This window comes from Schistocerca piceifrons, unplaced genomic scaffold (assembly GCF_021461385.2).
Source record: "Schistocerca piceifrons isolate TAMUIC-IGC-003096 unplaced genomic scaffold, iqSchPice1.1 HiC_scaffold_906, whole genome shotgun sequence".
Taxonomy (NCBI): Eukaryota; Metazoa; Arthropoda; class Insecta; order Orthoptera; family Acrididae; genus Schistocerca; species Schistocerca piceifrons.
Window position 1 is genome coordinate 1978 of NW_025729175.1, and position 15307 is coordinate 17284.

The 15307-nt window shown below is 44.8% G+C and overlaps 1 protein-coding gene across 1 annotated transcript in view; it reads right to left on the reverse strand.

Annotated features, from left to right (window-relative positions):
* Positions 1-11866: 11866 nt before the first annotated feature.
* LOC124771276 (mitochondrial pyruvate carrier 2-like) overlaps positions 11867-15307 on the reverse strand; it is a 60792-nt gene continuing 57351 nt past the window's right edge. Inside the window, exon 4 of the mRNA XM_047249301.1 lies at positions 11867-12036. Coding sequence (XP_047105257.1) covers positions 11970-12036 — 67 coding nt within the window. The 3' untranslated portion in view covers positions 11867-11969. The remainder of the gene's footprint in view (positions 12037-15307) is intronic.

The window sequence follows — 15307 nt, forward strand, 5'->3', positions numbered from 1 at the left end:
GGCTGGATTAGACTGTGCTTAAAGCTGCGCACAGACAGTTATTTTTTACTTTCAAAATTATGAAGCAGTTTGAGACAATAGTGGTGGTGCAGACAAACTGTGAAAACAGAGTATTCTTTGTTTACATCTGGATAGTTTTTACTTGAGCAATTTATAAAATGAGCAGCTTACTGTAGCAGTCATAGATGAAAGTTGTGATCGTATGTAGATAAATGGAAATTAACGACTTTTCATGCCAGAATTGTAATGTACTTACACATTTTTGGAAACCAAGACAGTGCAGATGTGATGTAGTTAAGCTGCAGATCTCGTGCTAAGGTTAATAGCAAGAGTAGAATTTAAAGAACTTTGACAGGAAATTATTTCCAACTACTGGTGCACGTTATTTTGTTTTAGAGATTTTTGTTCACACCATACATCATTCAAGTTAATTTTATCCTTTCCTCTCCAATTCCATTCTCCCATCTGTATCCTTTAGATGTTTAGCTTTCTGTTGTCATTATGCTTCCTCCGTATCTGTCTCTCTCCTCCAGAAGAAGAGTGGGAGAAAGAGCTAGAAGCAGAACTACAAGATTATGAAGTGGTTGCAGATGGAGACAGTCAACAAGACTCAAACTGGGAGAATCAAATTGAGGAGATGCTGGATGCTGAGGATACAACTGATCTGAAATAGCTGACAACTTGTAACAGTAGGCTGACGTACATTTATGACCAGTTGCAGCTTATTTTTGGGTATACCTAAGGGCTTCATGAAATGGCCTTCTTTCATTGTAAAAGAGATTACTGCTAGCCTAAAACTATTTTATTTGTTCTGGATGTCAGCTTCAGAATTCGCCAAATATTTTATTAATCATAAAGGAAAAATGTCAATTTTCAAGTTACCGTGTTCTATAAAACATACCAGAGAATGACTATAAAATATCAAATTAAAAATAGTGTTAATGCACATTAATAAATAAATAGCTGAATTAATTTTCTAAAATAAATGAGATTTCCTTTCATTGGGTGAAATAGAAGGATAAATTACTACATTTTGTTGAAATACTAGAAATAAAGTAATTTGATTTATTTATGTAAAAAAACTTTTTTTTAAAAATTGTGTTCCATAAATTAATATTATTTAGTGTTGCTATAAATTGTATATGAGTGTATGTACATACTTCAGAATATGTGAAAAGTTGTATATGAGAACTGTACAGTTTGTGATCAAGTGTCTGTTTGTGATTAAGTTCAGCATTTTATAACAAAAAGTTGTTACAACCAATTATTTTTTGTGTAGCAGGAATTAACTGTCATAAAATTACAAAATTTTATATTTCGAGTAATAAGTGTGCTTACATGTTGTACCAGAGAATATAAAAGTTGATGGATCGAGTGAAGTAGAAATTGTTAGAGTGCAATAACCACTTTCTGCCTATAAGTATTTCACTTGATCAAAACTGTTGATATATATCTGTGTGTCTGTAGTGTAACTGTTTCAGAGGTGTGTGTCATTATTAAAACTCTTCTTCAAATATGAAACCATTCTAAAATGACCTGACTTGCCATTTTGTCGTCACCTTTCACACAAACATTCCACTTGCAGTGATCAGTTCTGTTGTTTAATAAGTTCTTCCCAGAATGATTTAAAGTTGTCTTCAACATAAACATTTAATGAAGAATAGAAAATGCAAATATACCATTGTCTAGTCTTCTGAATAGATTTTCAAACAAGATTTCTTCATAATCTGTAGTTTATCATCCAGTTTTTTCCCCCCCAAAAAAATGTTCTGCAAACCAATACAGATGGTGACTCCTCTTGATACTAACCTCCACAGAAGAGTGAAATTCATCATACTTATTGATTCCCTGACAAAAGTAAAGTAGCTCTGCCCTTGAAGAATGTTGCAGGTATTGCTTTATAGAGGACTTACTGCAGGTTTATGTTACTGAAAGTTCCTATGTCACTGTTGTAATTTCTATAATAACTTTTATATTTTAATGATAATAATTACTTCATTAATTTTAAATGTTCTTATTTTGTCTTATTATTATGTGGTTTTCTCTTCTTGTTTGTTTCACTGAGAGGCAGTGTGTGTGTGTGTGTGTGTGTGTGTGTGTGTGTGTGTGTGTGTGTGTTGCATGCGTGCAGGTTCCATACCGGGTTTGGATGAATGTTGGTTTGATTCTTCATGACTTCAGGAGTGGCTGAGAAGTATATGTATTTGCACAAGTGAAGACTGTGTTGGGGTATAAGTTAAAATATGTTTATTAAGAATGAGTTAATGTAACCAGCCTGAGTGAATAACAATTAACTATGATGCATACATTCTTCCAAGTTATTTCAAGATCTTCTTGTTTAAAAAGAAATAGACAATATAAGTAGCCACTGGGATTCCTAACCACCTTCATAATGTACCTTTTCATCTGTTGGATGTTAAGAAATATAGTGTATGTATAACAGATAAATGTGCATGTAGGTGAAAACAAATGTAATTAATGGTTACAATATACTGAAATATATTGTGTGTTTCCCTGGCTGACTGTTGTTTTTTCCAACCCCTCACCTGCATCACTTGTTACAATACCTGGTCTAGTTTTTTCAAACACAATATTCTATAAATGTAATATAAATTGCCCGGATCATGTAGAACAAGAAACTGATTATGTACAGCAATTAAGATACATTGGTGCAAAGCTGTGCTGATCTATCTTAAAAAGACTGTGAAAGTGAAACTAAAAAATTTGTTTTTACAAAGGCATAATTAAGGACAACGGGATTCTGACAACTGGGGCAGTATATGACGTTGCTATTACACAGTTTATATTTTTAAGCACAGAGAGGTAAATGTGTGCTGTAAAATCGTACAGGCAAGTTTTGAGTGTAAGTTGCGTAAGCTTAAAGGTCCTGGCAGATTAAAACAGTGTGCCAGATCCAGAACCTTGCCTTTCATGGGTAATACTCTTATTGGCTGAGCTACCCAGGCATGACTCACTACCCTCACTCAAAGTTCTGCTTACACCAGGACTTATCAATTACCTTACATACTTAACTGTAGCTCTCCAGTATTGGCTTCATCACACGGTTTCAAAATGCCAGGAAATTTCAGAATGTGCAGGCACACTGTTACAGAGGTGATCATAATACAATAAAGGCTCCAAAAAATTATCTGGACATTTGTATCTGGCACATTAAAAGAACGAATAACATACTTAATTTTTATTAATTTTGGTCTGTAAACTGACCATGCAAAGTGATACATCAACCCTCGAGTGGTCATGCTGTTTTTCATAACAAGAGTTGGCATGGGGCACAGTTTTTACATGTGTAAAGATTAGTTGCCTTTATGTTACCAAGGTAAGTGTGAATGTGCAAAATCACAGTTTACTCTTAATTTAAATAAGTGATGATAAAAGAAATCTACATTATAGGAAGTAAATCAATATTTAATTAGACAACAATAAAATAAACTTTTCAGTGTATCACTCTGTTGCTGCATACAAATGTTAACCACACTAATGACCCACTTGAACCACTAAACAGGGAACTTTCATCAGGTACCTACCTACCACTTACTTGATTACTAATTATCTCACAGATAACTGCCTCATTGTGGGATCATGCTGCTAGCTCAGAATCTGGGTCATTTCTTGCCCAGATCATAATTTTTTCTCATGTAACTCACTGTTGATTTCATATTACTGATTGTCACTTCGGTATATGATGGCACAACTGACTGCTGTGTTAGCTGAAGCAGTAAGAAGGAATATGTACAAGCTTGTAATTGTGAAACAACAACAACAGACCAGTACAAGACAATGTTTGTGATTAGCACACTTCATACATAGGCACACTCACCCGTGGGTTATTTGTAGTGGATTGAGCCAATTGAAAACTGTAATGATCGCAACTGTAGTATTGGTTGTGTTCTGTTGCTTACAAGAACTTCTTTAGACTAAAAAACTGGGTGATTGATTTCCCTATAAACTTGCTGAACAGCACAGTATTTTTCAGAAACATGTTTCTCTCTCTCCCTCTCCCTCTCGCCCCCTCTCTCCCTCTCTCTCCCTCTCGCTCCCTCTCGCCCCCCCCCTCTCCCTCTCGCTCCCCCTCTCCCTCTCTCTCCCTCTCGCTCCCTCTCGCCCCCCCCTCTCCCTCTCGCTCCCCCTCTCCCTCTCGCCCCCTCTCGCCCCCCCCTCTCCCTCTCGCCCCCCCTCTCCCTCTCGCCCCCCTCTCCCTCTCGCCCCCCCTCTCCCTCTCGCCCCCCCTCTCCCTCTCGCCCCCCCTCTCCCTCTCGCCCCCCCTCTCCCTCTCGCCCCCCCTCTCCCTCTCGCCCCCCCTCTCCCTCTCGCCCCCCCTCTCCCTCTCGCCCCCCCTCTCCCTCTCGCCCCCCCTCTCCCTCTCGCCCCCCTCTCCCTCTCGCCCCCCTCTCCCTCTCGCCCCCCCTCTCCCTCTCGCCCCCCTCTCCCTCTCGCCCCCCTCTCCCTCTCGCCCCCCTCTCCCTCTCGCCCCCCTCTCCCTCTCGCCCCCCTCTCCCTCTCGCCCCCCTCTCCCTCTCGCCCCCCTCTCCCTCTCGCCCCCCTCTCCCTCTCGCCCCCCTCTCCCTCTCGCCCCCCTCTCCCTCTCGCCCCCCCTCTCCCTCTCGCCCCCCCTCTCCCTCTCGCCCCCCCTCTCCCTCTCGCCCCCCCTCTCCCTCTCGCCCCCCCTCTCCCTCTCGCCCCCCCCTCTCCCTCTCGCCCCCCCTCTCCCTCTCGCCCCCCTCTCCCTCTCGCCCCCCCTCTCCCTCTCGCCCCCCCTCTCCCTCTCGCCCCCCTCTCCCTCTCGCCCCCCCTCTCCCTCTCGCCCCCCTCTCCCTCTCGCCCCCTCTCCCTCTCGCCCCCCTCTCCCTCTCGCCCCCCTCTCCCTCTCGCCCCCCTCTCCCTCTCGCCCCCCCTCTCCCTCTCCCTCTCGCCCCCCCTCTCCCTCTCCCTCTCGCCCCCCCTCTCCCTCTCGCCCCCCCTCCCCCTCTCCCTCTCGCCCCCCCTCCCCCTCTCCCTCTCGCCCCCCCCTCCCCCTCTCCCTCTCGCCCCCCCTCCCCCTCTCGCCCCCTCTCCCCCACTCGCCCCCTCTCCCCCTCTCGCCCCCTCTCGCCCCCTCTCCCCCCTCTCCCCCTCTCGCCCCCTCTCCCCCCCTCTCCCCCCCTCTCCCCCCCTCTCCCCCTCTCGCCCCCTCTCCCCCTCTGCCCCTCTCTCCCTCTCTCCCCCTCTCTCCCTCTCTCTCCCCCTCTCCCCCCCTCTCTCTCCCCCTCTCTCTCCCTCTCTCCCCCTCTCTCCCTCTCTCCCCCTCTCTCCCTCTCTCCCCCTCTCTCCCTCTCTCCCCCTCTCTCCCTCTCTCCCTCTCTCCCCCTCTCTCCCTCTCGCCCCCTCTCTCCCTCTCGCCCCCCTCTCTCACTCTCGCCCCCCTCTCTCACTCTCGCCCCCCTCTCTCACTCTCGCCCCCCTCTCTCACTCTCGCCCCCCTCTCTCACTCTCGCCCCCCTCTCTCACTCTCGCCCCCCTCTCTCACTCTCGCCCCCCTCTCTCACTCTCGCCCCCCTCTCTCACTCTCGCCCCCCTCTCTCACTCTCGCCCCCTCTCTCACTCTCGCCCCCTCTCTCACTCTCGCCCCCTCTCTCACTCTCGCCCCCTCTCTCACTCTCGCCCCCTCTCTCCCTCTCTCTCCCCCTCTCTCCCCCTCTCTCCCCCTCTCCCCCTCTCTCCCTCTCGCCCCCTCTCTCCCTCTCGCCCCCTCTCTCCCTCTCGCCCCCTCTCTCCCTCTCGCCCCCTCTCTCCCTCTCGCCCCCTCTCTCCCTCTCGCCCCCTCTCTCCCTCTCGCCCCCCTCTCTCCCCCTCTCTCCCCCTCTCTCCCCCCCTCTCCCCCTCTCTCTCCCCCTCTCTCCCTCTCTCTCCCCCTCTCTCCCTCTCTCTCCCCCTCTCTCCCCCTCTCTCCCCCTCTCGCCCCCTCTCTCCCCCTCTCGCCCCCTCTCTCCCCCTCTCGCCCCCTCTCTCTCCCTCTCGCCCCCTCTCTCCCTCTCGCCCCCTCTCTCCCTCTCGCCCCCCCTCTCCCTCTCGCCCCCTCTCTCCCTCTCGCCCCCTCTCTCCCTCTCGCCCCCTCTCTCCCTCTCGCCCCCTCTCTCCCTCTCGCCCCCTCTCTCCCTCTCGCCCCCTCTCTCCCTCTCGCCCCCTCTCTCCCTCTCGCCCCCTCTCTCCCTCTCGCCCCCTCTCTCCCTCTCGCCCCCTCTCTCCCTCTCGCCCCCTCTCTCCCTCTCGCCCCCTCTCTCCCTCTCGCCCCCTCTCTCCCTCTCGCCCCCTCTCTCCCTCTCGCCCCCTCTCTCCCTCTCGCCCCCTCTCTCCCTCTCTCCCCCTCTCCCCCTCTCTCCCCCTCTCCCCCTCTCTCCCCCTCTCCCCCTCTCCCCCTCTCTCCCCCTCTCCCCCTCTCCCCCTCTCTCCCCCTCTCCCCCTCTCTCCCTCTCTCCCCCTCTCCCCCTCTCTCCCCCTCTCCCCCCCTCTCGCCCCCCTCTCGCCCCCCTCTCGCCCCCCTCTCTCCCCCTCTCTCCCCCCCTCTCCCACTCTCGCCCCCCTCTCGCCCCCCTCTCGCCCCCCTCTCGCCCCCCTCTCGCCCCCCTCTCGCCCCCCTCTCGCCCCCCTCTCGCCCCCCTCTCGCCCCCCTCTCGCCCCCCTCTCGCCCCCCTCTCGCCCCCCTCTCGCCCCCCTCTCGCCCCCCTCTCGCCCCCCTCTCGCCCCCCTCTCGCCCCCCTCTCGCCCCCCTCTCGCCCCCCTCTCGCCCCCCTCTCGCCCCCCTCTCGCCCCCCCTCTCGCCCCCCCTCTCGCCCCCCCCTCTCGCCCCCCCTCTCGCCCCCCCTCTCGCCCCCCCTCTCGCCCCCCCTCTCGCCCCCCCTCTCGCCCCCCCCTGTCGCCCCCCCTGTCGCCCCCCCTCTCGCCCCCCCTCTCGCCCCCCTCTCGGCTCCCCTCTCGGCCCCCCTCGCCTAGTATGCTACTGCTGCTTCACAAAAAAATAGCGTTAATTTTGAAGGTATAACATGTAAGTGTACATTGCTGAATGATTTGGATTCTTCTTCTAAAATGATAACATCACGAAAAGGGGCAAGAATTACTACAAACACATAGTAAAGTCTCACACACTTCATTAATTTAATGACTGAAATAAATATGTTAGAACAACTTGAAAGAAACTATAGGAGATTAAAATTTTTGGTTACCCATTCTTCTGTTGTGAGGTCCTATGTCAGTTAACATACTGACTGCCAGAAGGCCGGCAGCAGCTACAGCAGAGCCTTGAAGCTGGTGCCGTGGCCTGGACTGGCAGTGGAACATGCATACTAGGTGAACATGCATACTAGGTAAGCAGCAGGCAATGTATCTAAAATCAGTACTAAATTATCAGAAACAGGTCAGTAACGCAGTAAATACAGAAAATGTATTTCATGAAGTCTTTTTGCATGCAGTAAACATGCACGTGTTGCAGAAAATTTTGAAGAACAACTTGGGGGAAATGACTCAGGTCTTCAGTGATATCCAGAGACTTTTGTTTAAGTAACTGATAACTTTAACCTTTTCAGGGGAAGTGGTTCCGTTTGAAACCACCTACAATTTTCTCATTTTGTGGCAAAAGGGCAGTGGCTACATATGGGGACACCATTCAGCAGCCTAGTTGGTGCTGTCCTCTAGCGGCTGCCACTGGAACCACTTCGAAATCTGTAAATATTATCAAGTAGTGAGGCGCGTTGGATAGCCATTTTTGTACGCTGTGCGCGAACGTCTTTGTTCTCAAATTGTGACTGTATTCTTTTGTATTAGGTAACTTTTATGCCTGTATCAAATGCAGAATACTGTTCTGTTTACATTAATACTATATGTACTGCAATAATAACCAAAATAATGCATTTATTTCCGTGAATTTGTGGTGGTTCCATTTGAAACCACTTCTCCTGTAACGGCAGCATTACTAGGTGTGACGAATTTTTTTTTTCCCCCCAGTTTCACGTGATGTATTCTCACAGACTAAAGGATGAGGAAATTCTGGAGTGCCTTTTCGTAGATATTCCTTCAGATCCCGACTCACAGATTGACACTAGCAGTGTCAGTGAAAGTGATGTGCTAGCTGAAGACAGTGATCTGGATTTGCAAATGAAAACACCTGTTTTATCTCAAATTATTTCGGAAAGTGAGAGCGAGGACCATTTTGACAATGACAGTGATGATAGTTTCAGCGCTAATGACGATTTGCCACTGTATTCCATTGCAAATTTTTCATGGAGAAAGGACGTCAGTGCAGTGAACTTTGCCGCCAATTTTTCAGAGGAAGCTGGTGTACGAGGAAAACTTAAAAATGACAGTGAAGGTAAGCAACCAGTAGATTTTTTTTTTGTGTCTGTTTTGTGACACTATGTTAGAACACATAGTTTTCCAGTCTAACCTGTACAAAACACAGAAAGGTGGCAATTTCAGACCTCTTTCTAAAGCAGAACTAAAAGTATTTTTGGCTATAAACATTCTAATGGGAATCAAGAAACCTTGTTATTATCTTGATTGCTGGTCATCCCATAAGGAACTTTGAGATGAGTACATTTCCTCACTAATGTTGGCAAAAAGGTTCAGCTGGATATTGACACATATTCACATCAATGACAACACTGTTATGCCTTCAAGGGAGAGCAGAAATTATGACAAATTGTATAAAATCCGTCCACTAATCAATCAGATACTGTTAATCTTCAAAGAATTCTATGCACCTACTAAGGAGCAAGCTATAGATGAATGCATGGTGAAGTTCAAAGGACGAATCGCATTCAAACAATATATGCCACCAAAGCCAATCAAGAAGGGATACAAAATCCGGGTCTGAGCTGATAAGCTTGGATATATTTATGATTTTCAGATACATACTGGAAAAGTTGAAGGCATAGTGGAAAAATCCTTAGGAGAGAGAATTGTGAGATATATGCGTAAAGGCTTGTAAGGAAAGGGATACCACATATACTTTGACAGTTTTTTTACCAGTGTCTCACATTTACAGAAGCTAAAAGATGACGGACTTTTTGCCTGTGGAAGAATTAGATCACACAGAAAAGGACTTCCTACGCTAAAAACATACAAAGAGTTGCAAAGAGGAGAGTTTGACTGGTCAGTTCGTTCTGATGGCATTACCTGCATCAAATGGAAAGACAAACATGCAGTCATGTTGCTGTCTACAATTGATTCACCTGTATGTGTTGAAGAAGTTAGCCGTAAAGAAAAGGATGGAAAAATCACAAAGGTGCCTTGCCCAAAAATAGTGAAATCATATAATGCAAATATGGGATGTGTCGATAAGGCAAATATGATGAACAGTTTTTATGCAATAGACAGGAAATCATGAAGGTGGTGCCTAAGATTATTTTGGTATACAGTTGTTATTTCTATTGGAAATGCATTTATTCTGTTTCGATTATGTAATCCAACAGCGAAGCAAGTGCTAAAGGATTTTCAAAGACGTGTTGCCACAGGCCTGGTAGGCAGTTATGTCTTCAAAAATAGTCCTGGCCATCCCAGTACACGGTCAGAACCATCTGCAAAAAAAATTCAAAACTGTTGTTCCCCATGATAAATGTATACTGAAAGCAAAACATCTGCCAAAACATGGAACCTCAAGGTGCTGTGTGCACTGCAGCACAAAGAAAGAACCCCACAGAAGCAGATGGACATGTAGTCACTGCCAGGTAGCCTTATGCTTATCTGCAGAAAGGAATTGCTGTTTACTGTATCATCAAAAGTGATGACATTTAGCGGGCAGTGGCTCCATTTGAAACCACCCTGTATGTGTTCAGTTTATGTATATTTCATTTAATTTTTACATTTTTCTCTCTCACTGTATGAAAATTAATACAATAAAAACCAGGAAAATTTAAAAATGATTTTTTTTTTTTTTATATTTTGCCCCTGAAAGGGTTAATGGCAGGTAGCAACAGTCAAGTGAGCTTCATAGTAACAGAACAGTTGTAACTATAGAAACTGACTCTACAAAGTTAGTTAGAAAAAATGATTAAAGTTAAATATGCTGTCTGAAAAAAAGGAGAAGTGTCTAGAAGACACGGTCAGATGTCAATGTAACTTTGTCACATACACACTATGGGTGGTGGCAGAAATGACTGAGTGGAAATTATATGACTGGCAGAACAACCACCAGAGTGCATTAGTGTCATTAATATGTTTTGCTGTTATCAGGCCTGGTAGCGTATATAAGGGATGTGGACATCATCAGATATTGAGTGACCACTGTGAAGGACACAGAGATGCTGCATACTCAGGTAAGACAACATTATCAACACCTGACACAATTCGAATGGAGCCTCATTATGGGTATCAATTTGGCTGGCTGATCGAATCCAAGATACAGATTTGTGAAGCGCTCTAATGTGGCAGAAGCATGATGTTGGACTGCATGGAAATGTGAGGATAAACATACTCATCAAGGTTGTGGTCGACCGCGTCTGACCAGCACAGAGGAGGATTCCTATATTGTGCACCAAGCACATTGTAACTCCTTCATATCTGCACCTGCCATTCAGGAACAAGTTGTAGGCCGCATACAATGTTCTTTGTCATCCCTCACTATTCATCAGAGGCTAGCAGCAGCCGGACTAGGCAATTACCATCCCATGAATATGCTGCCATTGGTACCACAACACAAACGGCTCTGTTTGGAGTGGTGCCATGACCGGGAAGCATTGACTGCTGATGAATGGTGTCTCAACGTGTTCCACAATGATTACAGTTCTGCAATGCCCCAGATGACCATTGTCAACAAGTATGGTGGCTTCCTGGGGAGAGGTCACATTTTTCCAATATTTTGGAGAGGGACAGTGGTGTTACTCCTGACCTCAAGGTGTGGGAAGCATTTGGGTATGACTTTAGGTCACAGCTGGTACTGATTGAGGGAACTCTGAAGGTACAAATATACGTAGCAGACATCCTGTCTCCTCGTGTGTTACCTGTCATGCAACTTTATCGTGGTGCCATAGTTTTCCTCAGGAGAGGACACAATGAGCCAGAGAGGGTGTGACATCATAACAGTCAAGTGGTCTCATACCATCACATTCTTTGTAAATTTGACATGATTTTGTAATCCCTGAAATAACATCAAATACCGTATGAACCCTGAAGCTTCATTTAATTTCTTCTTCTTTCTTCTCCTCCTCCTCTGCATGCTTCACTTTATTTTGTCAGCCAGTGTGTGTACTATACAGTTCAAACTAAATTGACATATCCAGTAACATTTCAGAAATGTGATTGTATCCTATATGGTTGCAAATTTTCTTTATTAAGGCATATACATATTTATTAAGACATCTCTCTCTACTAGTAGGTACATACAAATAGTAAACATTTTTTACTGTTCATATGGACTGCAGTTTGTCTGTTAAGTAATTCTGTGGTACAGAAGTTCAACATACAGTAATTCTCTTAAAGTAAATGAAGTAAAGTTAAGATTTGTACTCACAAAAATACAATCATACTTTATTTTCAATTTCATGAACATTTTAGAAATGTTACTTCCATACTTTTTACATTTCAATACAACATATAACATCTAAATATTTATATTCTAATGCAGACTTATATACACTAAATTAATGTCAGTCTTCTTTTCTAATTTGAGCAAATTCTGCATTTAAATAATGTAAATTAACATTGTTAATAGCTGTAGTAAAAGTAATAGCTTTATCCACAAGAAGTCAACTCTTTAAATTACAAACAGTTTCTTCATGCAGCAGTTGCTATTATTTTTTAAGGCTGGGAAGTGGCTTGCTGAGGTGACATATGCATGGTTACTGTGGAATGTACCCTAAACCAAGTAAAAGGATTACTATACAGTGTCATTAATCTTTTATTTTGCTGGTGCCTCTGCTACATACATAGCCAAATAAATTAGTAGTCCACTCCTTCCATATGTACACACACAAAAACTTCTTTCATAAAAGCATTTTTTGTTCTTGTGTCCTTCCATTGTTTCCCTTTTCCTTTAGTTGGAGCTGGTACCTGGAAAAGGAAAAATAAGTTTCTACACTCTGTCATACTGCACACACACAGTTACATGGAATTCCATCTTTCTATGTCTGCTAAATTAACATCCTGAAGAATTTGGTTGGCATATCCTAATCTTTTGATTGTCTTTCTTGGTCTATACAGGGCCAAATTAACTGTTGTTATTCCTTGAAATTGTCCGTTCTCTTCAAACTTAATTTTTTGCCTATCTGTTCCGACATTATGCACTATATCTTACCACTTAATTTGTCAAAGAGTTTCTGTAGCACCACACTTAGAGTACTTATAGTTCCCTTCATCTCTGGATTTTGCCCAATGGTCTGTTCACTTCTGTACATTCATGTTCTATGGGCTTTTAATGGTTAGCACAACACAAGCCATAACAGTCAGTTGTTTGAGACAGAGATGATGAAGGATTTTTCTTTAAAAGTTTGAAATTGTAAGCAGATCGCTCACATTAAGTAAACTTGAGAATTTTTTTTTTTTTTACACTGATCAGCCATAACATTACAACCACTGACCTATCATTATAAACCCATCCAGGTGATAGCAGTGTCACATGGTGAGGAATGACTGCTAGTCAGACATGCGCACAGTGTATGTAGCATCCGTGAGCATGCTGTCCATGTGTAGAATGGGGAAGGCGGGAAATCTATCAGAGTTTGACCGAGGGCAGATTGTGTTAGCCCAGAGGCTTGCCATGAGCATTTCACAAGCTGCACGACTTGTTGGGTATTTGAGAAGGCTGTGGTGAGTGTCTTCAACATGTGGCAAAACCAAGGTGAAACCACGTCCAGACATCATGGAGTTGGGCGGCCACCCCTCATCACATGTGTCGGATGTCGTAGGCCAGGCAGACTGGTAAAACAGAACAGGTGGTGAACTGTGGTGGAACTAACATTAGAATTTAATGCAGAACAGAGTACAAGTGAGTCTGAACACACAGTGCACTGAAGACTCCTGCTGATGGGCCTCTGCAGCTGACAACCCATACATGTGCCAATATTAATTCCACCACATTGGCAAGTACTACTGAATCCCAATACCTTCTTCATTATGCTGATGGGATAGTGTGAATCGGGAGGAGCTCCTCGATGCCTGTACTGCGGGACGGAGACAAGCTGATGGTGGCTTCATTATGCCCTGGACAACATTCCCATGACCATGAGTCCAGTGGAGCTCTTGCAAAGCACCATGATGGCAAAGGAGTACTGTACACTGGTTGCAGACCACATACAACCATCCATTACGATCATGTTTCCCAATGGCAGTGGCATTTTCCATCAGGATAATGTGCCATGTCATAAGACCAGGAGTGTGATGGACTGGTTTCAGGACCACAGTGGTGAGTTCCAGTTGATGTGCTGGCCCCCAATTTGGCAGATCTGAACCCAATCAAACGCATCTGGGATGTGGTTGAGTGTGGCATCAGAGCTCTTCGCTCTCTCCCCGAAGATTTTACGGGAATCAGGTGACTTGTGTGTGTATATGTGTTGCCGGCAACATGCCAAGGCCTCATTGCATCCATGCCATGATGCATTGCCTCTACTATTCCTGCCAAGGGTGGAAATATCGGCTATTAGGTAGATGGTCATAATGTTCCGGCTGATCAATATATAAGGATGATCTTGTAAGGAACTTCAGTCCCACATCTCAATTGTGTTCAACTGTGTCAAGCTTATGAAATCTCCCTTGATCATCCAACTTTTACTTACTTAATACAGCAGTTGTTTAACTTTCTCCAAGGTTTTTATCTTATTCCAGCTTGTAGGAAGTTTCTGTTATCCTTTAGACTGTTTTCTTTACCTTTTTCTTTGTTTGTTTACACTTACTCCACATATGTATCACCTCCCCTTATGGTTCCTGAAGTGGATCTTTGCTAAAAGCAGTAGAAACATAATTCAGAACTCCAGCAGTCTCTATTTTCTCAGGTTTCTTTTTTGGTAGTCCACATTGTGCAGCAGTTGTGGTGTCCTTTCATTCCCCAACTGTAGCAATCCACTCATCCTTGACTGTCAGATTTTAATCCCCTTTCCAGTTACTTTTAATGATTTGTCATTTCCTCACATAATCCCTACATACTATTAATCATCAGCTTGTAATATGGACATCTAAATATGTATGCTGATGGGTGTCAATAGCTTCATTTTAATTCTTGGAAGAATATTTCCACAATTGCAGTACGTCTAATAACTCATTCTGTAACTCACGTTCTTGCTTGTAACAATACCATTGGTTCCTCCCAATTCCATACAATATTTTAATGTGTAAAGTTCCACACTCGAATTTGCAGAACATCAGCTAATACCTGTTCAAGTTGGTAGGGCTACCAGCAACTATGCTACAACTAGTGCATCTCATAGCATCATGTCAGCTGAAAGAATCATCCACTTTAACAGTACTATGTTAAGGTATTTCACCTACATGTGACTGTTTTCAGCTCTTGTGCTTTGTGTTTCTGTAATTATTGAAGAACTAACCAGTGGTTAAGACATTGCATTCATATGCCTGATATCCGGATATAGTTTCATTAATTGACTTGAGGTGAATATAAGGATGGTTCATATGGCTAAAACAAAGCTGATACCCTCCTGAATCTGCATCCGGTTGACCTGACACTTTTATTACCTTTCATGTATAGGTTGATAACATGTCAGACGAACTTACTTTCCTTGTGACAATATCTGTCTTTGACAGGGAACAATGTAAAGTAAGTGTAAATGAATTATAAAACTCTTAGGGAAGCCAGACAAATATGAGGGTGTGCTGAAAAGTATTGCTTCATTCTGAGTTTTCTTATGTCAAAACTCGTAAAACTTTTAAATTACCAACATCCTACATCTTCATTCTTCATGTCTAGATATTTGCAGCCCTCTACTACTTGATAACTCCAAATTATAGCATATAATAAGGTGGTGCGTAATGTAACTATGTCGGTATCTGAGAAATAGTGTGCTGTAATTGAGTTCCTACTTTGAAGATTTGGCTACCCACAGAGCACCCCTTCCTTTGCTGTGATGATGGCGGACTACACATGAGCATGGCGCCATCTGAAACAATGCAATGCCATGGGTTTGCTGTGATTGTCATCTTTCATACAGTCCCAACTTGGCCCCATCCGATTTCCAAAACTTGAAGAACACCTTCAAGCTAACAGAAGTGAGGGTTGTGGCTCCAGCTACAAAGTCAATCATTCTATAGTGATGGTATTATTAAACTGGTCTCTCGTTGGGAGAAATATGTTCATCGTCCAGGTGACTGTTGA